Source organism: Varanus komodoensis, unplaced genomic scaffold (assembly GCF_004798865.1).
Source record: "Varanus komodoensis strain SLA01 unplaced genomic scaffold, ASM479886v1 scaffold60, whole genome shotgun sequence".
Taxonomy (NCBI): domain Eukaryota; kingdom Metazoa; phylum Chordata; class Lepidosauria; order Squamata; family Varanidae; genus Varanus; species Varanus komodoensis.
The window spans coordinates 2,659,390-2,686,576 of record NW_025336223.1 but is presented as its reverse complement, the minus strand read 5'-3'; the positions used below and the strand labels follow the sequence as shown (position 1 = coordinate 2,686,576).

The 27,187-nt window shown below is 44.3% G+C and overlaps 1 protein-coding gene across 1 annotated transcript in view; it reads left to right on the top strand.

Annotated features, from left to right (window-relative positions):
- Window positions 1-24,714, top strand: part of TBX15 (T-box transcription factor 15) — a 114,949-nt gene extending 90,235 nt beyond the window's left edge. Inside the window, exons 8-9 of the mRNA XM_044449656.1 lie at window positions 11,409-11,506; window positions 23,908-24,714. Coding sequence (XP_044305591.1) covers window positions 11,409-11,506; window positions 23,908-24,692 — 883 coding nt within the window. The 3' untranslated portion in view covers window positions 24,693-24,714. The remainder of the gene's footprint in view (window positions 1-11,408; window positions 11,507-23,907) is intronic.
- Window positions 24,715-27,187: the final 2,473 nt, after the last annotated feature.

Here is a 27,187-nt window from a genome sequence, read left to right as displayed (position 1 = left end):
TCGAAACTTCCTCCTCCCCATTTATTGCAATGCTGCAGCCCTCCCCAGCACCCCTCTTTCCTAGTTGACGTTCCTGACTTTTCCCCAGAGAATAGTCCATGACCATGTGGTTGCCTACAGAATGAGTTGTCCATAAGGTCTTGGCCTGCTGCAACTGGACTTTTCCCTGAAAAGGCTGGACAAACTGGAAGCTTGTGGCTCATTAACATGAAGGAGGACAGGAAATTGCTACACGGCCATGGAGAGGTCAGCACAGTTTTCTGCTGATGTGTAAAGGAACTAAAATCTTTGCAATATTACACATCAGAGAGAAAGAGAGAGAGTATACCTGGGCCATGAGGCAGGAAAGCCCCACAAGAGGCGTTCAGCACAGAGGGTTTGAAAGCCCTGGTGACGAAGATTCTGCCAAGATTTTATTGCAGGGCTCAGCCAGCAACTAGCTGTAACTCTCGGAGGCATGTCCCAAAGAAATCGCATTCCAAAGGCATGTGCCAAGAGGGGTTCAAGAAAAAGGCATCTGCAGAGTTAGAACAGAGCTGCCCTGAATATATTCGTTGTGGCATTATTTGCACTTTAAACTAGTTGAATGGTCTTTACTTCATGGGTAATCCTGGGAACAGCAGCTTAAAGGAATGGTGTGTGTGTGTGCATGGTTGGGATTTCTAACGGAGGATTCTGAGCAGCCTCACCAAACAGTAATTCCCAGCATGGATAGGGAAAGCCCTGACAGCTAACTATATAAAACTAATGTAAGTTTGCAGTTGCAAGTTTGCTCCCGTGCATTTTTATCCTTGTACTTGCTCCAGCTTCCTTTCATCCAGTTTCAGGGTCTTTGCTGGATCTTTGCAGAACCAGCAGTGCTTTCCTCAGCATTGTTGCCAGTATTTTATGCTCCCCATCCCCACAGAGGCATGTACAGCACCACGGTGTGTGCATTTGCAACATTTGGAAGCACCAGCAAGAACCCCCACACTGTTGACAGTTGCTAAAAATAATAGTGTTAACTGGAGGGAAAGGCAGGCGTTTGTTTATATATTTGCATTCATAACCTTCCCTTCCTTGCAAGGGGCCCAGGGAAGAGATGCATAGAATTTGTTAAATCCGTTTCAACCTGTTGCAGATGTTCAGGCATCCTTGGTTCTGTCAGCTGCTCATTGATGAAATTGGATTTTTGGTACAAAAAAAATGTTTATTTGCAAATGTGCAGTTGCATAATCCCCCCCCCCCCCCAGTTAAAAAAAATCAGCCTACAAGTCTGTGGAATCTGCATAATTTGGAGAAAGTGGTTCTGCTGTACATTCTGTGGAGATTTGTAGATTTCTGTGACTCAAGTCTCATTTGACTTTACTATGTTCTCTGACATTGCTAGCCCAGGGCATGTGAGAATGAGGGACAGCCACGGCCTCTGATTTGCACTTTCCTATAAAAAGGCTTGGCATGCAAACCATAAGGCTCAGGGGCCATACCTGGATTCCTGCCTCCTTCCCCTGACTACTAATTCTTTGCTCGTTTCCTGGATTAGGCATGCTTTTTCCCATTCAAAAATATTTTCCCCCTGCCGTAGTCGCTGGTGGCACGGGCCCCAAGCTAAACCAGGCCAATATTTTTCACGTGCCTTTTGCCATTGTGGAGGCCCTGCGGCTGGGAAGTGTCACCTGAGAGCTTCTGCAAGGGCCAGCTTGGCTCCTGGGCTCAGAGAGGTTCTGCTCCCTGACTCAGAGAGAGCTGAGCTGTGCAAGCCAGAGCTCCAGGTCTGCACACCGTGTGGTGAAACACAGCAAACTGATAGAGCTGCCTCCTTTATTAGCACTTTGCAGCTACAAGGCAAAGTCCACAAAGCCCTCTAGTAAGCTGGAAGAGAAGCCTCTGCTCGTGCCCAGAGTGTTGAACCCGAACTGGGAACTTCTCCCACAGAGCCTTCTCTTTCAGTCATGCTGTGTGCTCCACCCTCATGGTGGCTCCTAAGACCTTCACAAGCCCTCAAGCTGGGCAGCTTGTCTCTCCCAGCTCCTTGTCATGGGGTCAGGGGTCATGCAAGGTGATGGCTCTCCCTGCGCTCCTTCTTGGACCCCTGCCCTCTCTTTCAAAACATTCCTGTTCTCCTGGTTGGCCTGTAAACCTGTGACAGCAACCTTGAGGGATGCGTCAAAGACCTACGATTCTTAAATTCCAACCTCTCCTCCCTCAAGGTTTCCTCCTCCTCCTTCAGATGCCCGCCAAGAGGGGCTTCACTCACTCACTGCTTTCAGAGTAACCAGCTTTAAAACAGCACAAACACCTAGGTTGCGGTGGCATGTGAATTGGGAGAGTGAGTCTTCAGGGCAAACAATTGGCAAGGCTGCGCCTTATTAAGCACTCCTGTTACAGAGTTTGGTTTATTGAAAATTCCCCCAGCCGTGAAAAATGAGTAATGCACAATGAAACAGGAATGCAGTTTTGGTGTCTTCATTCATTAAGCCTTTCCCTTCAGAAAACTTGTTTTTTCCACCTTGTACTCGATTGAGTACTAGATTTTTTTAAAGCTACTGTAGCATTCACAGGGTGTAAAATTGCCATTAAAACACAGATTGTTGTCCATTATAAACCTATGGCTTTTATTTGCTCATAAATTCCACCCCAACCCCCCACACATCCCCTTTCAGTAGAACCCTGCTCAACCCTATAAAACCTGAGTGAATTAATCAGTTCCTTGGGAACACCTTTTCAAATGGATGACTCCGCAAAACAAAATTAGAATGTGAGTGTGACAGAGTGCTTAGGCGGGGGTTGGAGCTGAGTGCAGATAGAGGGAGGCCGGGACTCAGATTTCTTCTCCAGCAAAGCAAGTCCAGCAGAGCTGTAGTCTCAGATGGCTTCTGATCCAACCAGCAGTTAAAAATAATGAGGCAATGAGAGCTCTGCATGAACTGGAGAGGCATCATTTGATGAGTAATCAACAGAAACCAGAGTAAGGGAACCATTTTAAATGCAGCCCTACGAGGAGCTTTGAAGATTTCCTGCCCTTACTTTATTATTTATTTCTCTGCCTCGTGTCATAAGTGCATGAGAAGAATAGCTGGGGGGTTGGTGCTTTTCACACAACTCATTTGCTGTGACAGTTTTGCCAAATGGGGGATGGGGGGAAGAGCTGACTTCGGTGCTTAGAAGTAAGGCACATGTTTTTCTATGGTCCCTACGCATTGTCTGGAAGGGGCTGCAGTCAGAGCTATAACCTCGGGGGGGAGGGGGATACCTCACTCACATTTCCTGGCCTGCCAGCAGCTTCCTCTCCTGATGTGGTGTCACAACTTTGGGAGGAGAAGAAACGACCATTTTGAGGCATGGGAGGTGGGTGGGAAGAGGGAGGGCCTTGATCGTTGGCTGCACACGCCTCTCGGCCTCCGTGCCCACCCACTTGGATCAGCCACAGAGGCTTAGAGGCCTCCCAGCATAAAGCAAAGGACAGGAGGGCAGGATGGCTGCAAATCCTCCCGTGATCTTCCCACCACACATAAGGCAGCCCCGATCTGGGTAGATGACACTATATGGTTCAGCTGAGGATGTGTTGCATTTTCAGTGTGCATGTTGTAAACTGCTTTGACAGATCTTTGTAGGTATAGTCAAGCGGCCCATAAACTGATTAAATACAGAAATACCTCATAAGGACATATCAAATGTCTTTAAAAGATCATTTAAATGCTGCTTCTCCTGAGGTCCCATGCCCAGGGTGGTGATGCTTCTGGCTCGACCCCAGCATATCCCGCTTCACCATGCTACACTCTGTCACTGTCCAAACTCAACCCTCATCCTTCAAAGTGAGGCTTCGTGTTCCCTCAAATTATTGCTCATTGGGATTATACTTTGTAAAGAAAAGCTAAACATAATTCTCCAGCTGGACGTTTCTATATATATATATGCGTTAAACATGTTTGGGGGAAAAATCTGAAAAATTATAGCAGTGAGGAAAAGCAGACTTTTCTTGGACAGTAAAGCATAAAGCAGGCTATCAACTGGCTTGTTAAAATGATGGGGGTCACATAAAGGCTTAGGAAGGCTTTAAAGCTTTAATGTTTACTTGGGTTGAAGCAAAATGAGCAGCGCTACAGTAAACGATGATGTGAAGCAGAATAGCCTATTCTGGGGCAAATTACATGCTATGCTAATCGGAGAGCTGAGAGTTAGCTTTTTGATTTATTATAGTGTTAGTGAATGCGGCCCACATGCCTGGAGGGGAGGACTGAACCTTCTTCCACAGCACCTATTTTCTGTGTGTCAAAAATTCTTTCCCTCACTGTGGTGGGCTTAACCACCACCACCACCACCTTCATTGATCCCAACAGAATCAGAGCCATGAGATTTTGTGCTAAAGAAAAAGCAAACTTCATCAAGTCTTAAACTGTATTGTCACATCAGCTGTAATCAGCTGACCTGTGATTAAGTACCAAAAAAATATGCCTTCATTTAGCACATCTGTTGCAAGATTTGTAAATTGGGTTACACCAAATCTTAAAATGGTTTTCCAAAGATTTTATCTCCTCCACAGAACTCACAAACTCTACAAACTGTTCTTTCTTCAGTTTTGTGGATAACACTCATGGGAAATATGCATTGTTTCAAACTTCTAGCATTCTAGCAGACACCCAGCGTAGGTCTGATTAATAGATAAATACAAGAATAAATCAGAATTTGTATTTTTGAATGCATGAGGCCCCCAACTGAAGCTTGAAAAACTATTTGTAATTTGTTCTTGCACAAGTAGCAAATCACCCCGGTCCTCTTCATTAGGCTTTAAGCAAAGATTCATCTTCTCTACACCTTGGAGAATTCAAGCAATTTGCATGAAGGTCTTTGTTAGGTGTGTTTTCATGAAGTGAACTCCTTTCATAAGCAACAGTCTGTAGCCATAGACTTTTCAAACTTAAGTCAAGTGCTGGGCATTCTAGATTAACAACATCATTAAGTGTGCTGAGCTGAAATGGATGGTGGGAAGGGTGTGAAATAATATGTAAGGTGTGAGGAAGAAGCCCTAGCAACCAGACCTAGGCTTTCCCACCTGGGACTGAGTAGCGAGAGGCACAGCGACATGTCAGCGTCATTTGTCTTCTGCACAATGTTATTTCCATTGAAGTGCATCCAAAGGGAACATCAGCCCGGCTCCTCTGGAAGGGGAGGGCTCTCTTTTCCCCTGTGTCTAGGCTGCAGCAGATCAAGAAAACAATGTCCATGAACAAGCCTAGAAAATGTGTATAACAGTCGAGGCTGTTTCTCACAAATGGCTCTCCACCATCTGAAATGGCAGACACCATAGCTCAGGAAAATGCAGCACAGCGCTTGAAACATTCACCAGGAGGGATGCAGAAGACCAGGTATAATTAGGGAGCTAGAAATAAGAATGCAGCAGTAAATTTGTGACACTCAGTTACCAATCCAGATCATGGCACAGAGCAGAACAGGTATACATATTTAAAACTGTAAGCCACTTATGTGGTCCATGGGCAGAAAGCAGCCTAGAAATGTAAAATCAGAACAGGCAGTTTGTCATGCTGTGGCTTCTTTGGTGTCGTGGGGGAGACAGAAATTGGAAAAGGAAAGGAGATGGAATAGAAGGAAAGTAAGGGGGGGTATGTGAATGGTGTAGGCAGGAAAGCAATGACATATAAAAAAGACAGAGGGAGGTGTGGGGGCAGGGCTTAATTTGAGCCAGAATCCACAAAGGTTTCACTCCAGAGGCAGTTTTTAGTGCCAGTGCTCAGTCCTGGAATTTTAACTCTGTAGGGTGAGGTAAGTTTCAATATTAATTGATTGACTGATTGTATATTGCTCTTCCAACAAATTCTAGCATAAAACAGTTTACATAAAAATAGATAAGCCCAACAAAATGATCCAAAGGACAGTTTTATTAAAACAGAAAACTAGCATGGAAGCAGATGTAGAAAATCTAACAATATATTTCCAACGCCAATGAACTGGCTTCTTGAGAAAGCAATTAGATGGCAGCAAAAACTTTGTGTGCAAGTAGGTAGGAGAGGCCAGCCATATGGAAAGTATTAGCAAAACAAAGAGATATTTGGAACATCTTTTCCAATGGCTGAACAATGGGATCATTTCATACATTAGTTATTATTAAAATGTAATGGTACTAACCCCCAAAAGAAAATCTAATGCAAGATCACAAATTCAGGAGACATATGAAAAAGGCCAGCTTTAATGGAATAGAGTTTGTAAAGTTTTCCAGGCCATTTTTCCAGGCCATTAGAAAAGAGAGTTTGTGATGTAAACAGGCAAAAATAGACCATGAGGCTTATAACAGGGAACAGAAGAGGAAACTGAATTGACAGACATACCACCTGTTTGGACCAGATTATGCAAAAGAACTTTATTTTTGGATACAAACTGGAATGCACAATCATTTCTCCAGAATCTCATAACACCTTATGAAAGCTGTTCCTCATTTGAGTGCCTGAATTTAATTGTGATCTTCATGAAAATCTGACTCTTTGGGGTTAACCAGAAATTACACTTGGAGGTGGGACCGGAAATGAGCATTCATTTGAGCCAGTCAATCAATCTATGAACCACCCATCCTTTACAAAGCATCTGCAGCTCTGAACAAAGCATTTGGGGATGGGTGTTGGGGAGGCAGTCATTTTCCACTAGCTGCTTCTTCTGTCTTGTTCTCTTTGGTGTTTGGGCTGTACAAAGCTACAGATCGCAAGCTGCAGGTGTGAGCTCACATACTTATATGGAAACATTCCTTCTAACTATAGAAAACTGAATATGACAAGCTATGAGAGGGAGTCAAGTCCAGCATTTCAATGTTTGTGCTCCAAATTAGGATTCTAGTAATGGGGAGCCTGCACTTGCGGTACTGTTCCTTCCACTGATTCGTAAAACAAAGACAGCATGTACTTTCCGTGCTCACCAGTGGAGGCAACAGAGTTCACACTAAGCTATTTGCAAAAGAAGTGCTGGAATGCTGAAGAAAGTTGGATGCTGCAAAAGTCAAATTGGTGAAAGAGTTTCTCTAGAGGCAGAAAAATTTCAGTACCAGCATTCCTTCAGCCGCAAAGTGGCTTCTGAATGGCACAGGGGGAAAGAAAGCACGATCCATTCCCCGCCCCCCACCAATGAATCACCACCCAGGGATCAGAACCGTATGGAAGCCATTTTGGCAGAGGTGATATAATTTCAGTGATGCAGTTGCTACGCTCCATGCTGAGGTAAAAACAGTGTGAGCGGGAGTTAGATTTATTGCCAATTTTTCTCCAGGATCTCAGGACTGTTAATTATTTTTCTAATGTTTTTATATAGAAGAATGCATTATTGAAATGAGAGCCTCACATCACTGACCACAGAATGCTCGCCTACAGAATCTTTCTGCATCCCCTCTGGAAGGTATTGAGGGTTCAGCTGTGGTATGCGATGCCCAGAGCGAGAGAGTTCTGGCCAGGGCCAAGTGAAGCCACAGACAATCCAGCCAAAATGAAATTGAAATTCCATTGATTTTGCTGCAGTCAGCTCTGCTGACCAGTGGTTACCACTTTCCTATGTGCTGTTGTCATGTATGAACACCACAAATTAATAATATACTTAGGAGGACATTCCTGTGCAAGGCATAGCACATTGGCTTAAAGTGCTCCTTTTGATCAGCCCCGTTGACTTTACATTGCACCAGGAAGATCATCAAGGCCAGTTACCACAAAATATCATGCAGCATGAGGTAGGAGTGAAGAGAAATTCTAGAAACTACTGCCACAGTTCATGGTGTGGGCAAATCAGCAGAACTGTGTGAAGATTTGCACAATGAGACAACTGGCCGTGGTGGGGCATCATGTCAGCCAAACCCACAGGAATGGCTATTTTTCATAAACAAGCCACCCAGATAAGCCATGGCTTGTTTTCAGGTTGTTCGTGCCCATGGTTCTCATGTGGACCAATAATTGCAGGGCTCCTTTGGTGGGAATGGCTACAGAGGTGTTTGGCAAGAGTGACAAAAAAGTCTGTACTTTTTGCTTTTCCCAATCTTTCCAGTGACTGCTCTTCTGCTGATGCTGAAATGCCATTATGGAAGGACTGCCCCTTACTTCCCAGCCTTTTGGGTTTCCTTTTATTCAATGCCTCAAAAAAATTTGTGTGGGGGGGGGTGGTATGAGCAATAACCAGCTGAGAAACCAGAGGACCTGGTTGGCCAAGTAAGGAGCCCTGATAATTGGGTGGGGGAGTGAGTCCACCCAAAGCGGGATCATTATCTCCCCTGTGCCAATGTGATCCTCTCAGTTTTAATGGCTGAAATGATGTGTTTCTCAGTGTGCCCCAGCTTTTCAACACTTCCCCAAGTCTTCAGCTGCACCAGGTAAAGCAATATATTAACTCCCTCCCATTTTCACAGCTCCTTTTGAAACAATTACTGCCTGCATTTATAGCAGTTCCCTGGCTGTTCAAAAACAAACAAGCGAACACATAATGTTTGCAAATTTAATGACTGGGAATTAAATGGAGGTGAAATATATTCAAATTTTATTACAAGTAAGTAAATGGTGGGGGCATGTGCACCACCTGTGCATCTTGTTAACTGAGGTGCACAACACTCTTCTCCATTTACTTTTCAACTCTTCAATTGCTGCAAATTTCCCTTCCATTTACTTCCCAGCGATTAAAATTGCAAACATTCCTGCATTGTCTTTAGAAGTGTCAGGGAACTACCACAGCAGCAAGTACTCTGAAAAGGAGCTGTGAAAAGCAGGAAGAGACAATATCTTTCTTTTCTGGAAGAGCTGGAGATACAGGGAAGTGTTAGAAAGGTAGAGGGCACTGACAACTGTCAGCTCTGTACTTAAAATCAAATGGGCTACATTGCTGAGAGAGATATTGCTCTTGCCTCCTTCAATACACCTTCTTTTGCAACCTTTCTCTCCTCTATTGGTGCTTTTCAGTGGACAATTTGGCAATTGGTTCTTGACAGGGGTGCTCAAATTAGCTTACATGGAGTTTCACTTTGTCATTCTGTTACCAACTCCAGTTTGCTGTCCCCTTTGACAGCTTTGACAGACAAGGGGATTGACCAGGATTTTCCTGGCACTTCCAGACATGTACTGGGCACACTTGTACAAGACTGAGAAAAATTGAACAAGTATTAATATAGTTGTGTAATTTTCAGATGCCTTATACAAATAAATAAAAATATGAGCCTAATTGTACTTCCTGAGTGTCCAGAAAAAATAAAAAATGACAGTGAACTAGCAGATTTCCTGGCTGCATATGTCTCTGTCAAAATCCTTGACTAGCCCTGTCACAAACCTAATTTTGAGAGGAAGCTTGAGTTTTGATAGTGTCAAAACTATATGGTTCCATGAATAGGGTGGCCTGCACCTTCCCACATTGCTACACATCTAGCATCCCAAAAAGGGATGGGAAAGGTAGAGGAGATGGATAACAGCCCCAGCCCCAAAACCTGAAGTATCTTACTGGAAAGAGGTGACAAACATGCCATCCCTTTCACCAGCCAAGATTTCCTCACAAGTTTGCTGTCAATTGACAGCTGGATCCTTGACAATTGTCAGGGAAAAGCAGAGCAACACGTCAGCTTTTGTAGCGTGGTTGTGGCATTGTTTTAGCAATGTTCTTGGATGGTGCTTCTTTCATTTTGTCAGGCAGGCAAGGTTCTTCATTTCAGTCAGCCAAAAGTGGGCAAGTGCAAACAATTGATTTTCTATTTAGAAAAACAGATCGAAGATATTTGTGCAAATTTCAACCAGTGGTGCTGAACCAGTGGCAACTGTCAATATGCTGTCACAATGGAGATTATGAAAAGTGATGGTGATCTCCCGAAAAGGCAATTTGGAGAGAAAGCTCAGCTTTGGAGACCAAACCAGTGGAGACCAAGCCAGTGATGGCGAGAGATTTTGCTGCTGTTTCTGAGCAGCTCGGTTGCTTCTTCCATGTACCTGTAATGCGTTTGTTTGCCTGGGCAGAGATGGCAAGGCAGCCCGCTGGGAATGCAGCAACCCCCAGAATAAGCCATGGGTGGTCAGGGTGGCTTATTGCCCAAAAAGAAGCCACCCAGGAGGAAATGGTCTAGGTTCACATGACATGGCAACCCATGATATACCCATGATGGGTTGTCATGTTATGGAAACTCATGGCTTTTCTAGCTTTCAAATGTGAGAATTAGCTGCTTTTGACCTTTCCAGCGATGTGTCACTGATAGTTTTTGTTGGCTTTAATAATCCAAGGGCATATTTTTATATGCACTTCTTGTCCTTGAGCTTTTGTGGCCTTCATATTAACTGGAGAGTTTTGTTGTGAATTACTCTGTGCTGCTGTGAGAATGCAATGTGGAAATGTCTTCTATTCTTACTTCCAGCAGCTTAGCAGCTAATAAACACCGCACAACAACTTCTTGTCTGCTGAAGTAGCTGTTAAAATATAGTTTTGCCAGCTCATTCTAAGTAAAACATCTTTGTTTCCGGGGTGACTCTGAGGAGAATTATGAAACAGTTTGGCTGCAAGTGCCCGTCGTGTTAACAGCACAGACTACCTTAAGTGGCTCAAGGGACCTTAGAGATTCAGAAATCAAACTGGGAGAACAGTCTCACATTTAATGAGCCATAAGAAAGCAGGGCAGAAATAGGAAAGAAAGGAAAAGTGAGATGAGTAATGGGGTGAGGTTAACCAGTCTCTTCTGGTTAGTTTGCTTTTTTGCTGCTTCGTTTCTGTAGCTTTATGGTCAGTAAATAAAGAGGTTAATCTGAGCCCTGGGCTCACTTTCCAGTTCCGCCACAGACATTAAATGTGACCTCTCACATGTCACCTTCTCCTTCCCTTGCTGCACGTGTCATTTAACTCAGGCTTGCCTAGGTTCAGACCACTTGTGATCCACTTCTGCACAGCATGTGCAAATTGCGCCTCTGTTCAAAGAAGCAGCACAAAATCAGTCACTAACGCTGCTCTTCGCAAAGGGGAGGGTGATTTAGGAGCCCATGGGAAATTATTAAAGGGAAAACTGCCAAGCCGGCATTGACTTGGTTTGCACAAAGGCAGCCCCAGCCGTGTGCCCTCGTAGGCACAGCTTCTCAGGTTGAGTGAGCCTGGCAAGAGTGGCATGTTGGGGTGGGCAACAAACCACACAGATCCTGTGGGCTTTTGGCTGGTACCCCAGCAAGCCACTCGCACTGGGTTCGCAGGACACGACAGGCCGGGCCAGCAAGGGTTATTGTGCCAATCTGGCCCACACACATCCCACACAGGGCGGTTAAAAAGCCATGGCGGGATGATGAACAGCTTTGCACAAACGTAGGCATTCATGGCCATCAAAATGACAGTCAGTTGCTGTTCAGAGGGAGAAGGATACTGGGTTTATACTCCCTTTTACTAGGGTGGATATTGCTAAGGCTCACCAACACTTCTGTTTCTCTCTTTTTGTTTCGCAGAACTGGCCTGGAGGCCATTATGGAAACATATGCCTTCTGGAGGCCCCCTGTGCGCACCCTCACCTTTGAAGATTTCACCACCATGCAAAAGCAGCAAGGTGAGCCATTTTGTAATGGGCACCAGCATGGTGGCAATCAAACAACTGCAGAGCATTATAATGGGCATATGGTCTCCAGCTGAATTCCTGACGCTCCTGTGACTCTTGACAGCCAGGCAAAGATATAAAGCAGAAAAGTACAGCTACTAGTTTCAGAAACAGAGGGCATTTCGAATTGGAGTTTCTTCAAGTCTTTTACATAGCTAGTCCACATATAGGCTGCCTCCCCTATTGCAAGGGTCAGGCTGCAGCTTCATAGCAGCACCTGTGCTTGGCATTCAGAAGGACTTGGTGGAGCCCCAGTTAAGCAGGGCTTTGGGTGCTCACCCCAGGGAAGACCTCCTCTGCTCAAAGAGCTGGAGCCAGTTGGTGGACCATGCTGGGCTACCCAGAGCACCCATCTGAATTCCTCCTTTCTTGGGGGAAAAAAAATCTTGAGGAGAGGCAACTGGTCCCTGATGGAGACAGGGCTACCTGTTTAAAATATGCAGAATGAAAACTGTTCAGTCAACATATGGACATAATAACATAGGAAGAACCATTTGGGGTCAGGCCAAGGGTCCAATGTTCTGTTCATACCATGTCCAGCCAGCTGCCCACAGGAAACCCAGTAGCAGGACCTGAGTCCAGCAGCCCCCTCCTGCTCATGTTCCCCATAACTGGTGTATGTAGGAGCCCAGCTGCGAATACTGGAGGCAGCATAACACCACCAGGACTAGTTTCCATGGATAGACTTGCCCACCATGAATTTGTCCGATTCCCTTTTAAAGCCATCCAAATTAATGTCCATCACTGCATCCTGGGGAAGTGAATTCCACAGGTGACCTGGTGCTGCACAGAGAAGTACTTCCTGTTTATCTGTTTGGAATTTCCCACCGATACTCTGTTATGAGAAAGGCAGCAAATGTCTCCCAATCTGTTTTGTCCACACTATGCATAATTTTGCGTACCTCCACGTTGTCTCCCCTATTTTCTCTGCTGAACAGCACAGGGCTGGTGGAGGTGGAGAGGAGCATAGCATGTTTTCAGCAGGACAACGAGTATTTTCCTAAGCAGTCAGCTTGGCGCTGCCTCCATCCCTGGTTCTCTGACAATTGAGATGCCGCTGCTTGTCTGTATGTTTACTGTTTCTACACGGCCTCCCTGCTGGTTTCGACATCTTGCCACTGCCAAGGAACATGGAGCGCTGTTAGATGATCCCTGCCTTCCCTGAAGGCCAGATCTGAAATAAACCTTTGCTATTATTTTTCCTGAGGAAAGTAGCAACATTTCCAGTGCGTTTGTCACAATATCCCTAAGGGATTTGCTTTCTTGCAAAGAAGGGAGTGATTACCAAGAAATCCTGGCACAGACTTCTGGGTTGCCTGACTTCTGGGGAATGATCAGGATGGCCGGGAGGAGCAACTCTATGGACTGACTTCCTTTGCAGGCATGCATAGTTATGCTATAAAGCTTTATCCGTTCCATATTGGTTAAAATTATCATGGCTTCCCCCAAAGCATCTGGGAATTGAGAATTATCTGCAAGGGAGCCTCTCTCTCTTCACGGAACTATATTCCCAAATTTTATTTACTTAAAATATGATATCCTGCCTATCTTCCCAAAAAGTATCCTGCAGGGCACCTTGTTAAACAATTAATGAAATCAAACAAAACACAAACCAAGATAAATCCACACAGACAAGCAGAATGCAGATAGCAGAAGCCAAAGTCCAACAGAGGCAGAAACAAGTAGCTTATTGGAGGAAATTGCTGGGGAATTATTAGGCTAGTTTAAATCTGTATCGGAGATAAGCTCCTAGACACTGGGATGATAGGCTCTGAGGTAGCCCCACTTCAACTTGGGAGCTGACATTGCTCCATTAGAACGCCACCTACTGCTTTCCTTACCAAGAAGGTGGAATGCAAGGAGCCCCTGATGGCACCCGATGGGTCTTCTAGAGCCCCAGCTTCAAGTGGAATTCCTTCCCTGCTCCGCTTCCGTCTCTTCCTACCTTCTAGGAGCATTTACACATAAGAAGAGGCAGCATTTACAGGGCATTGTTGCACAAGTGCAGGATTTAGAAAAATAATTCATCTTAATAAACTTTTATAACTTGAAAAGCAAGTCCACGGACAGTATTCTGAGGTAACACAGGGAGAAAAACAGCATTCAGGTGTCACCAATGACAGCTTGCATCCTGCAAGCACATTTCTGGCTGCCAACACAAACCTTCAGCCAAAGTGCTTGGAAGGCAGGGGTGGGGCAGAGGGGCCATTAGCTCCTGATTCAGAGGGATGATTTGGCTAAAACTGGGTGGAGTCAAGGGGTGGGGCTTCCTGTTTATTCTGCTATCATTCAAACATGACTCCCTCAAACACAACTTTCTTGAAGGGTATGGGAAAGAAACTCCATGCAATTCTTCCTTATTACATGTGTATTCAGAAATATGTTCCCTGAGTACTGCTGGAAGTCACCTAAGGACCTATCAAAGATTTCTTCAGGAGTTTAGCAGAAAACCCACAGGGATGCTGTCTCAGTGCTCATGACTCCACTCTGCTGCTCTCTTTATATAAGGACCTCAAGGAAAAGAGGCCCCAGGGCTTCATGAAGCTTTCTGTGATCAACGTCCTCTTTGTGCCTCCCTTGGCAAAATGGAAGAACTGTATGAGTTTTTTTTACAGTATACATCAAATCAAAATAACTCCAAGGGAGAAAAAGTTTAACCCTCCATACCGCACCTCTACCTGGATTGAATTCAGAAGCCCCGTAGCTGTTTCAAAGTAAAAAATTAAAGAGCGGAGAGTTCGGAATAGGCATTTATTGCTTCTTGTATAACGTGACCTCTGGGTGCTGCAACATGGTTTGAGGTAGCCCTGGTCCCATAGGGTGCAACTCCCAGTGTCGGGTGTGTTGGAGCCCCATTTGTTTGTGGGCCTGCTTGGACCCGAGACCGTGCTGCCATTCTGGGTGTTCCTGAGGAGATGGGCTGTTAGCTGTGCATTCATATCTCCACTGATAACTTTCTACCCCTGGGTTATCAAATAACACACTCATAGCAACTACAGCAACTGCTGACATAGTCAAGTAATATAAGGAAAGGAAAATATTTCATGTATTTTTAGCTTCTTTAAATGCAATTTGGCAGCTGAAAAACCAGGAAGCAAGCCAACGCCATGTGACTGGGTAGCTCTCTGCAGACTACGACCAACTGTTGTTTTGGCTGCTCATTCAGGATGGCATCAACTAAGGTTTGTCCCCAATTCAGACCTCCCTTGCCAAAGTCATAAATGTAACTCACTTTACACCTGCAGAATTTATTGCCTTTACTGGTGTTTAGCTCTCCTAGAGGCTCTGGAAAGTTGCAAAGTTCAAATAAAAAAGGAAGTTTTGGAGATACAAGATTTCAACCCTTTGCAGGAGATGGGCTGTCTTGCACATTTCTGTGTAGGCATAACATGAAACTGAGCAAGATCAATAACTGTGGGAACAAACCTATTAAAGTTTAGACAGAAAATAGGCCTGCAACTTCCAGCATTCCCCAACCAGTTATGCTGCAGAGATGGCTGGGGCATGCTGGGAGTTGTAGGCCTTCCTTCTGTCAATACTTGCATAGGACTGTACCCTAAGAGTAATTTGAGTCTTCTTCATACTAGCTCATAAAGTTAGTTTTTGAAGCAATATCTCACAGTTCACAAGAGCTGCCAGAACAGCAGAAGCACAGTGCAAAACAAAATCTCTGCACTGGAATCCGGCCAAATATCAAATTTGTTCCCCTGGTGTTCTTTCTGACTAATTTCCATGTGTTTCAACTGGACCATCTCTTGCAATCATGTGAAATTGTCCACGGTACATCCTGTGATCTCCAACAGAGAAGCTCAGGGTAGATCTCTGTACTCAGGACCAGGCAGAGCTACTGCTCAGTCCTTCAAAGTAGGTGTTGTGTTCTACTTTCCTATCACTTTAGGAAAATTAGGGTAGAAAGCTGAATTGGATTTTATTAAACAAATTGCCCATTGTAGAAACTGGGGTTTACACCTCCTCCCTGCCAGCCTTCCAATATCTGTGCCCAACATAATTTTCAATAAAATAATTCTCAGTAATTTTAAATGCTTTGTTGTTGGCCAGCTCGCTCTCAGGGATCCAGTGGCAGGGTTTCTAGGCATTCTTCTGAATAGCCTGATGTACCTGATCCTGCCTAACCTTGGGAGCAAGGCAGGGTCCAGTTAGAATCTGGATGGGTGACTTGAGTATTTGATTCTATGATTATTGTTGTAAACTTCTAAGAGAGTTTTGGCTATGGGTGGTATAGAAATGTTAAGGATAGTAATTCTCCAGTGTAACCAGAATCCACGTCTTTCTCACACAGCAATCTTTGCTAGCTTCTCCTTTCCACACCTTTTTATTTCTGGAGAGGCTTGGACCATTCGAGAGATTATACCATGGGACAAAGTGAGGAGGACGGGGCAGGCAGCAGATTTTAGCATCATTCATGGCAGATCTAATTCATGCTATTTGTATTATCATGATTTCCCCTGCACAAATCCTCAGTTTAAACAATGTGTGTGCTTGTATGCCCTGCTCTTCTAGTAAAAGAACTCAAGTGGCAAACTACATAAGCATAAAAACATACTGATATGTTCCATAAAATAGGAATACATAAGTCAATTTCTAAAACCAAAAATAAATAACATAATACAACAAAAATCTAAGAAACTAACATTGTTAAACGATGCCATACATTAAAGCTGCCAGCAATAACATTATCGGTCGCACATTAAAATCCCATTAAATAAAAACATCTTTTATTCTTGGTGAAAGAGATATAAAGAGGAAAATTGACAAATTCTGGTTGGAAGAGCCTTCCAGAGTCATAGCGCTGCCATAGAGAAAGCCCTGTCTCTTGTGCTCACTCACAGAATCCTAAGATGGCAGCATTCGTGCTTCAAATGAGACATGGGTTCCAGGAAGCACTCTGAATCAGCCCTCAGTAACCATAGTTTCCAAACTGTCTTCAAAGGTCGCTCCATGTGCATTGACAGTACCAGGTGGAGCTGGGTAAGAGCACAGGAGCAATGCTTGGTCCAGGAGGAGTCCTAGACAGCCACAGCTTCACATCAAAGCTCCACATCAAATATGCGCTTACATGGATGAGCACTACAGTCATGCTAGAAATATCTCCCCAGTCAGACATTTCTAAAGATCTGGGGGCAGGGGCTGCAATTGGAACAGCTGTCCTGTAGGAGGCAGTCGAAGGGACTCCTTCAAAAGCAAAATGCAGGCAGAAGCCCGTGATTTACTGAGGTCAAGTACCTGGCGAACAGGACAATCCCTAATTGCCCCATCCCGGATTGCCTCAGTGTGACTGAGTCTATCCCCTGGATCCCCCACAGGCCGGCCTGGAAGGGAAAACTGGTGGTAGGTCTGTGAGGAAAGCTTGTTCATCATGATTCTAGAATGGTTTTCATCTTTCAAAGTGTTGACTTCACAAATTTTTGCATTCTTTGCAACAGAATATTTGGTACAATCAGTGCATCTATGTGTAATGTAATAATAATCAGTAAACTTGAGAAAAAGTGTATGTGGATACTCATAAAAAGAACAGGTTGCAACAGTATTGTCACAGGTGATCTCCTCATCATTCTGCCAATGATAATTATGTTGCAATCAATGGAATGGTGAGAAGTAACAGAATGGTTTCCTGAACAAAGGCTGCAAGGTGCTGTATGGCTTCAGATATGTAATGAATGTAATGTTGTAAGCCGTCCAGAGACAGAAGTAATGGACGGCATACAAATTTAAGAAATAGATAAATATGGAGGAAGGCCCCAACTCAGGCAGAATGAGGTACTTTCAGACAATCTCTTGTGCTTCATGAGGTGCAGAAGGCTTTATTTCAAATGTACCATAGATGAAGCTATGTGGAAACAAGGCTTTGATGCTGATTCATGCTTGGTAGACTGGATGCTTCTTGCAAATAGCATCTTTTGGTTTTGTTTCACTTAAACACTGGTGAGTAGGATAATGGACGGAGGCCAGTGATGTGACTGACAGGTCCACTTTTTTTTGTCCAAGGACATAGTCTACCAGAGGCTCCAATTACTGTGTTTTGTGGGAGGACAAGGCAGCAAGTTGCCCATTCTTCTAATCTTCCATTCTTCCAGACATCACTTTGAAAAAAGACCTAAACTCATTTTTAATCATTATAAATCAGCACTTACCTTTCTGAAATCTTGTAGGTTTGATGCCTGACAACACCACTGTGAGATGTAACATTCACATACAAATCCCCCCTTCCCTGCCAAAAGAGAAAGAGAGAGAGAGAGAGGAAGGGAAGGTGGCGGGGACTTGTTCTCCCTTTGTCCAGTTTGACTTCTCCTCTTTCACATGACCCAGAGCACTGAGTCTTCTGAAACTTTTCAAGTTTCTTACAAGGAACATGGGCAGATATGTCTATCCTCTTTGGGACAACCTCAACATGCCAAGGCAGCTTCTTCATGAAAATCTCTTCATATGAAGCATCCATTCTGATAGGAAGTAAAAATGCTATTTTCAGTTCCCTTTAAAAATCAAAATCTGAACCAGCATAGCCTAGCACCACTGCACCTGTTTCTGGCTTTTGGCAGGTGCAGTCACCTCTTAAGGGGCTACAGTGCCTGCTGATATCATCCAATTCTGATGAAGAGGGAAATCCTTATATTGTTTGATTTCCTGTGACAGTCAATGGAAAACACAAAGCCTCATGGTGTTACATCTGTGTTTAGGAATTGGAGTCAAAGGCACAGTAGGGGACCTCTGCACTGGTCCAAGCAGAACTCAGTCATTTTCTGAACAGTCAGCTTAGGGTCTGTGTCAAATCTGGCAGCTGGTGTACACATCTGTGCTGTACCATAGCACAGTGTATCCTGTCTGGTGCTACTCATATTGATTCCCAAGGGAGAACTCTTCAGTAGCATTACTGAGAAGATGCATGGCTTTTTGTCCTGCAAGGACATCACCTCCCGCTCCTCCCAAGAAGGGCTTTATCTCTCCAGCTAAGTGATCAGAGAAAAGGCAGATACTCCTGGCTTCCAGGAGTAAGAAGAAATAGCATGCTGGCTTAAAAGAATAACTGGCCCATGCGCAAGTTTTTCAAAAATAGAAAATAGAAGCCAAAATTATACTGATGATTCACAACATCAGGGCTCTGGAGAAGTTGAACTCTTCGAGAATAACGTCACCATCACTAAGATTGGCACGTTATTGGGACAAAACAGGTTTGAGATTAATTAAATGCACATGGCAACGAGATGTTATGGGATTGGTTTGGGAGAGCCAAAAATCTATTAAATGCTTTGAAATGACTTTTTAAAAAGAGAAAATCTAGTTGAACCTGATCCAAATTCTCATTATTAAAAATATTTGGCTCTGCTTCTTGAGTTTAATGAAGAACACTTAGAAAAAAAGAAAATGAGAGTTCCAGTAACACTGTACTATGTCATTTTCCAAGAGTGCAGAAGGTGTGGCTGGCTCCCATGTGCAATTCTCTGTTCCACTTGGCACAGATAGAAGATGCTAACAACCTTTCCACAAGCGTACGCTGGCCAGAAAACTGTTGTACTGCAGTAGCTTATTTACCGTGCTTCAACTAAAGATTATACCATTAAGAAGAACTCCTGTCCTCCATAATTCCCAGCTTGTGCCATCCCTCACAGGGCCAAACTAGGTCTGACAGCCTGACGTGTGTCAGTATATGAGTTGTGCTGGTTTCCTCCACACTGGTAGTGGGAGCTGTTTCAAGCTCAGGTGGGGTGCTGGACTCTTCCCCTCCTCATCAAAACCCTTCTCTCACACTCTTTTTCTCCCAGTGGGATTCCTTAGAATCTCACAGCCTCACTGAGAGGAAAACAGCAGCTGGGAGGAACTTGGGCCAAGAAAAGGTTCAGATACTTTTCCTGCCTCATCCTGCCCCAGGGTAGGTCCCACTCCAATGCCACTCTGCAGTAAAACAGTGGCAGTCGAATTTATATGCCTTTCTGCTGCCAGTACATTTAGTTTGCTGGACAGTTGCCACTCAGAGTGTGCTAAATGCAGCGGCTGAGGCTAAGCACTTTTGGCGGGACAACCAAGCTGGGTGACCCAGGAGAGTCCCGATAGGCCTGCAGTATATGCAGCCCCCCCTTTCTTGCATAGACCTGCCTATCATAATGATGGGTATTTCACAAGTGTTTTCGAATAACCAAGGCAGAAGATGCCGTTACATGAGGTTACATGTATAATAGCCTGATTCTGTGACCTTCTGTTATCAACTGGTGGAAAATTCCAATGACAAGGTTTACAGGAAATGCGGGTTTGAATTCCGGTGATTCTCAGATCCAGTACTCAACATTCTGGGGATAATTGCTGCAGGAATGTCAGCCTGAAGGGAACCGGTAAGCACAGCACAGGCTCCTGCACCTGCTGAGTTTGATAAGGTTAAAGATGGGGGCACTGAAAGAAGTGGTGTCATTCTTTGAATCCCCTGTGCTGGACTGAGCGTGCAGAAGAACAGAAGCTCAGGGCAGTGCAGGCAGGGCAGTGCCAATGGGTATACAGTGTTCAGAAAATCTGGGTGGCCAGAAATAAGATGATCATCCAGTGTATGGCTTTCAGATCTTCTCCTGCAACACAGGCTAGAGGGAGAACTCTGCAAACTATGGTGCGCACGGCTGAGCATGGGATAGGCGCTCGTGGCTGCACCACAAGAGAAGGTGACTCTTTCCTATCACAGCTGCTGGGGTTGGGGTGGGGGGACTGCCTGTCTTCAGCCAAGCCACACCTCCTTAGCAGACTAATCCTATGCCAGATGTGGCCAACTCCTCCTAGAACACCTTAATCTGGACGCCTTTGGCACTCCTGGATCTGAAAAGGGATGCCATTGTCCGTTCCTTTTTTTTTTTAATAAGTTTTATTCTTAATATATACCTAACCAAAAAAAAAGCATCAATCATCGAAAACATCAGACCTACTGGGTCAGCCCCCCCACATTTTTTTCTTTTTATGTTAAACTATAAACATATTTAAGTCTATGCGTAGTTCTGTTTCTCTAGCCAATGATAAAAAGAGTCCCAGGTTTGATAGAAATCTGTATCTTCTTTCTCCTTCAGAGACAAAGTCAATCTGTCCATTTCCGCACAGGCCAAGATCTTTTTTAGAATCAGTTCATTGGTAGGTGGCTCTTCACTCTTCCAGTGTTGGGCAAATGCAATCCTCGCCGTAGTAGTTACATGTAGAGTCAAATACATTGCTTGTTTACTAAGATCATCAGGTACAATACCTAATAACCCATTGTCCATTCCAAGCTGGCTTTTCCAGGGCTGCTTTGTCTTTGCCTGGTTTAACAGGGCTGGCAAGTTTTAGAAGCTCTCAGGTAAATGAAGGATCTTGGATGCAGGTGTTTTGAATATAATGCTAGATGGGTCTTATACATAAGATAAAGAGCTGGGTACTTTATTAGAGGCTGTAAACACTTCACTTCCCTCAGTGCAGTGATCTGGTTCTCATCCATGTCTTTGATCTACAAGAGCCATCTGAAAAAGATTTTGAACAAGCAATACTAGTCAACGAATGTTGCCCTCCCACGTTTTGCTGAAGGCTTTCCACTAAAAAACAGGCAATGTTATTTTGGCCATGTTTACTCAGAAGTAAACGCCTCTGTGTTTGATGGCGCTTTCTGTGCACTCTGTTAGCTTCAGACTGGAGTCTGAATTGCATCATAAATGTGTTTGGGCACATGCGCACATCCATTTATTTCTGTAGAGAATGGCTGATGCATCGCTGTCCATTTGAGCAGAATAGACCCAAATGGGCACACTGTAATTATCACTGATATTATAGTATCGTATCACTGAGAATAGCAGGCTCATGTACAATTCTTAAGGAACCCCCAACCTCATCACAGACCTCAATTATTTGCCCTCCCCCAATGGAACAAAGCCTTGGGTAAATTTTCCCAAATCCTTCCATGACATTCTTTCTTGACGCTTTCTGCGTGTGTCTAGCACATTGACAATTGCCGCGGGGGAGTGGGGGAATCTGATGCTAGGATGAAATATTTACAGTGCAGTACCTGTCCCGGAATTACCTGAGCCAACTCAGATTACCACTCAGTAACACTGTGCCACAGAGGAGCTTCCTAGTTTGCAGGGTTGCCGTTTGACTGGAGAAGCTGCAGACAGATAGGACTGGGCAGAGCCTGACTCTGGAGGAGTGATGGGGCTAGGGAGTCCCCGACAGGAAGAACCACCCCTTCCAAAGCCTGGCAGAGCTCACACTGGGGTGCTATTTTATTTATCTTTTCTGGTTTTCCTTCCTCCCTGCAAACCTTGGCAATGCCCATGGGGCATGTTGCAATCAGTGGGTATTAATTCACGGTTCGTAAGTTCTTGCATGAGAAGGTACTCTGGATCAAATTACATGTTTACACCTGGGTTAGATGGGCAAAGTTCAAATAGATGTTCAGCCCCAAAGCATGTGCAGCAATGTTGCCTGCTTAATCTATTTTAAATCTCTTAATCCATGTCATGGCATTTTAAAAAAGTGATCAATATTTTCAGTGAACATAGATGATAACAGAATATATATCCTTTTACGCTGACAACACTAATTTAATATAGCATTTGCAAGTTCTGTCATGTAGACTGCTAAAAGTTTGGTTTGCATTGCCACAATGAACAACTGCACATTAAGTTTAACAAAGTCATATTCATGGGTATTAGAAAATCCTGGATGGACATAGGGTTCCATTGGAGTAAGTTTCTTCAATCAATTATTTAAGAATTGTTAAACTAGTTAAAATTAGTATGTTTTGCAGATAACTACTTGGGGAGGAGTCTTAAAATGACTTCACGTACATCTTGGGCATTCCCCTACTAGGCTGCTGACCCTGGCCAAGCTCATCTGGCAGGAAGCAGCCCCTGCAAGCTGGCCAAGGAGCTGCCCAGAGCCACCTGGTTCCCAGGCCATCTCTAGTTCAAACTCCTCCAAACAATGAGGCACAGCAATCTTAGCAGCTGAAGTATTGCCAACAGATGACCGAGGATCCTTCCCAGATCTCAGCTGACATTTAGACTAAATCCAAGGCAATCTGAAAACTAAATTAATTGGAAAGCTTCTCATGGGAAACTGTGCATCCTTGGGACCTGATACCAGACAGTATGAAGGAGCAAAGGCAGCAAACTCAGGTCTCTGCAGAGCAGGGAAGTGCAGAGGAGGCCCAGAGACCACACAGGGGTCTTCCAGCCTTTTCCACTCCAGGATCAGCAGCTGCTTTGCTTTCCTCCGGCTTATGGTGGGGCCAAGTCTTGCAGTGTCTTAAAGGTTTTGAGGTGCAGAGTCAAGTAGGGGAGGCAAGAAAATGATCGCTCCTCTTCATGCCCCCCACCCAATTTTCTAAGGAATTTAAACCAAGAGTGGCTTTTTCTAGCACTAAATCTGGATGGCCAAAAGCAGCTATCTAAAGAAATCACAAGGGAGACTGAGGCAGGACCAGAGATCCTGCTGCCATGACTCCACCTCGCATGGGTGTTCATCAGCCTCTGAGTTAGGGCCCTTCCAGACACCTCTGCAGGGATGATCATAGGGCACCCAAGATGGTTTGCTTAGCAGCCGCCTTCCCCTGTGCTAGCCCAGGGATGTACAATCATGCAGACATGCCCTGTTTGCAATCCCAAACACAAATGGGAGTGCAATACTCTGGAAAGTCCCACACATTTTTGAACTTGCATCCATGTTCAGAAGTGCACAGTTGTGCAAATGCACATCTATGCAAATCCCCCCAATCAGTATTTTTATGCTTCAAGTCTATGGGGAAAATGTACAATTTTTATCTGAAGAAATGTGCATTTCCCCCTGATTAAAAAAGCAACGACCACCTTGCTCACATTTAGGAATGCAAACCGAGTGAAATGAGCTCTACAGAAAGATCCAGAGAACTGACACGACCTCGGTCACTGCATGTTCACCCATCCCTGTAAAAGCCCTGAGTGTGACAGAAGGACCTTTTCCTGTGTTCAAGCTGTAAGAGTTGTGTTAGGGATATGCGGGATGCCTTCTCTGAGACAGCACCCAAACTACGGAATTCTCTGCCCTCTGAGGTTAGAATGGCAGAATCTGTAACAGTGTTTTGCCACCCAGTGAAGGCCTTCCTGTTTAGCCAGGCATGTGTGTTCATAAATGGCTCTATTTGTTTTGTTTGTTTTGGCTGCTGCATCCCTCTGTTCCATTCTGTCATTGTTTAGGAATATTATTATACGTTATACTTGATTTTCATTGTCATTAGCCATATGGTGTAAGCTCCGAAAGGATGGGATATAAAAAAGTTACTCATTCAGTAATTATGTGCTAATAGTTTGCATTCTGCATTCAGGAAACTCTGAAAATTTCTTTTGATTTTTACTTTCTAGGGGGCAGCACTGGCACTTCTCCAACAACTTCTAGCACAGGGACCCCCTCACCTTCTGCATCTTCTCACCTTCTTTCTCCATCATGTTCACCCCCAGCCTTTCACTTGGCCCCCAACTCTTTCAATGTGGGCTGCCGGGAGAGCCAACTCTGCAACCTGAACCTCTCCGATTATCCCCCATGTGCAAGAAGCAACATGACTGCCCTGCAGAGTTACCCAGGGCTGAGCGACAGTGGATACAACCGTCTCCAGAGTGGAACCACTTCTGCCACTCAACCCTCTGAAAATTTCATGCCTCAGCGGACTCCATCGTTGATCTCAGGAATGCCTGCTCCTTCGTCACTGCCTAGCAATGGCAAGATGGAAGCCTACGGTGGCCAGCTGGGGTCATTCCCAACTTCTCAGTTCCAGTATGTCATGCAAACTGGCAACCCTGCCTCCACCTCTTCTTCTTCACATATGTTTAGTGGTGGCCACATGCAACAGAGCTCCTACAATGCCTTTTCCCTTCACAACCCTTACAACTTGTATGGATACAATTTCCCAGCTTCTCCAAGGTTGGCAGGAAGCCCTGAGAAACTGGCCACCACCCAAAGCACTTTACTTTGCTCTTCACCTTCCAATGGGGCCTTTGGAGAGAGGCAGTACCTTTCAGCAGGGATGGATCATGGGATGCATGTGATCACTCCTCCCGGCAACAGCCAGCCAACAGCCAATGCCTGTGATAACAGACAGTATGGGACTGTACCAGGGTCCTCTTCACAGATGTCTGTGCACATGGTCTAATGGGTGCTTGGAGTCATCATCTCGGTCGACAAGGAGCAAGAATCTCATCATTGCTCTTGGTGATCTCATCCCTGTTATTATTTCCACTTAAAGTAGGACTTGTATTTTAATGATAAATGGAAACGCAAGCCATCTTATAGCTATATTCCAAAGAACCTGACTGGAATCAAAAGCCTTATGTAACTAAATGGCTTCTCCTCCCAATTGACACAGGAAATGGCATTGTTTGCAGAAAACAGGAGGGGGGAACCTATATAGTATATGCAATAACTATTTGAGCTTGGTGTGAACTGTTCACAGTAGAGGCAGTCCAGTGTGTATGATGTTTCTTCTATATTTCCCAGATGCGAGCAAGAGTCCCTGAAGACCTCGTCTTACAAAGCTCCACTGCCCATAAGAGGCCACTGCTTCATCTTTCCCTTTGGTGTCATCTGCAGTTAATGAGCCAAATCCATGGCTTTCCCTCAGCCCCTGTAGAAAAAAGAACATTATAACTGAATTGCAATGTCTCTTCCTTGAGAGAGTCTTTTCCTTCTCACATTTAGGGACCTCTTGCTTTTCCCAGAGATCTCTCTTTTTTCCTTACAAATACATGTCTAACTGGAGGGGGGTGACAGGGGCCGGAAGGAAAGACAATCGTTAACATGAAAATGATTTTTCTAACTTTGCAGGCAAAATGCCTATATAATATGCTTAGCAGGGAGAGACCCACAGCTTTCATTTTGAAAATGCTGTGTAAGGGGAAATTGTGCTTAAATGAAAGTTCAGTGCTCAGGTATCATTAGCAAAGAAATAGCTATTCATGCAGCAGCAGCCATCTGTAAAAGAAGGAAGTCCCCAGGCTGGGTGTGCATTGACTGGTGGCCAGAGTAGTTCTGTGTGTGTTTGCATCCAAACTCTAGTCCCCTTCCAACCTCACAGAAAAATGCTAGGCATTAACATCAGGAGCAATAATTATTTACTGCCCAGCCTGCCAACTGGGCCAAGACATCATTGTCTTTTACAAGACCAGTTCTCCTCTGATTTCATTTTTCCTTTAACTCTTTTAAAAGCGAATAAACACTCAAGCGAAGAAGTTTAAAGTCGTGTGAAAATACAAATACCAAGTAACAGAAACTACAGTATAGAGATTTGTTTTGATGTGCTGTAGATATATGTATTTATGTCTCTAGTGTGTGGGGGAGGGAGGGGAATTCAATATTATGAATATTAAAGAGGATAATAAATGGGTATGTAAAATATATATTAAGAAAAATGTATAAAGATTTGCCCTCTGCAGGGAACTCTGTTTCTAGGTGCCAAGCACAGAACTGATGCAAAATAAACTTTTGTTCCTTTTGTGTGCTGTCTGCCTGGAAGTAATATAGAGCTTGGGAAGATTTCAAAGGGGCTGGATAATTGCGCTCATTAAGGATGAAGAGAGGAATGCTCTCAAAGGGGACTCGCCCACCAGGTGAGCCCTGCTTCTCCCAGCTTCAAGTTCTCATTACAGATGCCCATAGCAGTGGACCACATGCTGACTCAGTGTCAGCAGTATACGCTTCAGAAAGCTTGCTTGGCTTTTGATAAAATTTTACTTTTAGAGCACAACATTTCCCCAATCAACCATATGTACCTATTTGCCCTCCTTTTTAAAATAGCTATATTTAATAAGTAAAAGTGTGTTTGGGGCATGCATTCTTTCATGGGATCCAGATGGATCTTTCCAAACATGACACACCGAAAGACTGGCACAATGTGTCATTTTTAAAGCTTGCCTTTTAACAGAAGTGGATTCTGTTTACAAAGCAGATGAGCTGCCTCTCGCTGGGGTACATTTGTATACACCAAAGTTCTTTAGTGTGGCTAATCTTCTGTGTGGTAGATGAGTAGCTAATGTTCAGATTTTAGGTTTTATTTAGACCATCACTGGCAGGTTTCCCTTGTTCTAAAAATGAACCCATCTTTTCATGGTTAAGCAAATGTTTCCATGCATCGGGTACAAACTCAGTTAAAGGACCTCAGGTAGCAGCATGGCAGAGAACTTGGAGTCTGGCAAAAGATGCCAGTACTAGGGCAGATGGATTATTGGCTTGACTCAGTGGAAAGGCAGCTTGATGTGTTCATATAAATTCATGTACTCTGTATTCAGGAGCGCACAATGCACACTGCCTCTCTGGCACTGTTTAATGCTCCACCTCCTGGCTTTAGACTTACCTAATGCTGGACAGGAGATTTTTTTAGAACTGTCTAAATATTCTGAAAATAGTGCTTTCTTGGAGGTGGGCTAGAAATGTTTCCTGAGAAGCCGTTTAATTTGGGAATTTAATTTGCTTTTAACAAGAAGCCAATTAGCTGGCACTGTTTTCTCTATCTGTTTCTGATTTAGTCGCTCCTCTCCCTGCAAGGCATAGTTTTTGGTAACAGAACAGAACAAGAACAGAATAGCAGGAGAGTTAGAAGGGGCCTGGAAGGCCATGGAGTCACCCATTTGGCTTCAGGCCTTTCCATCTTAG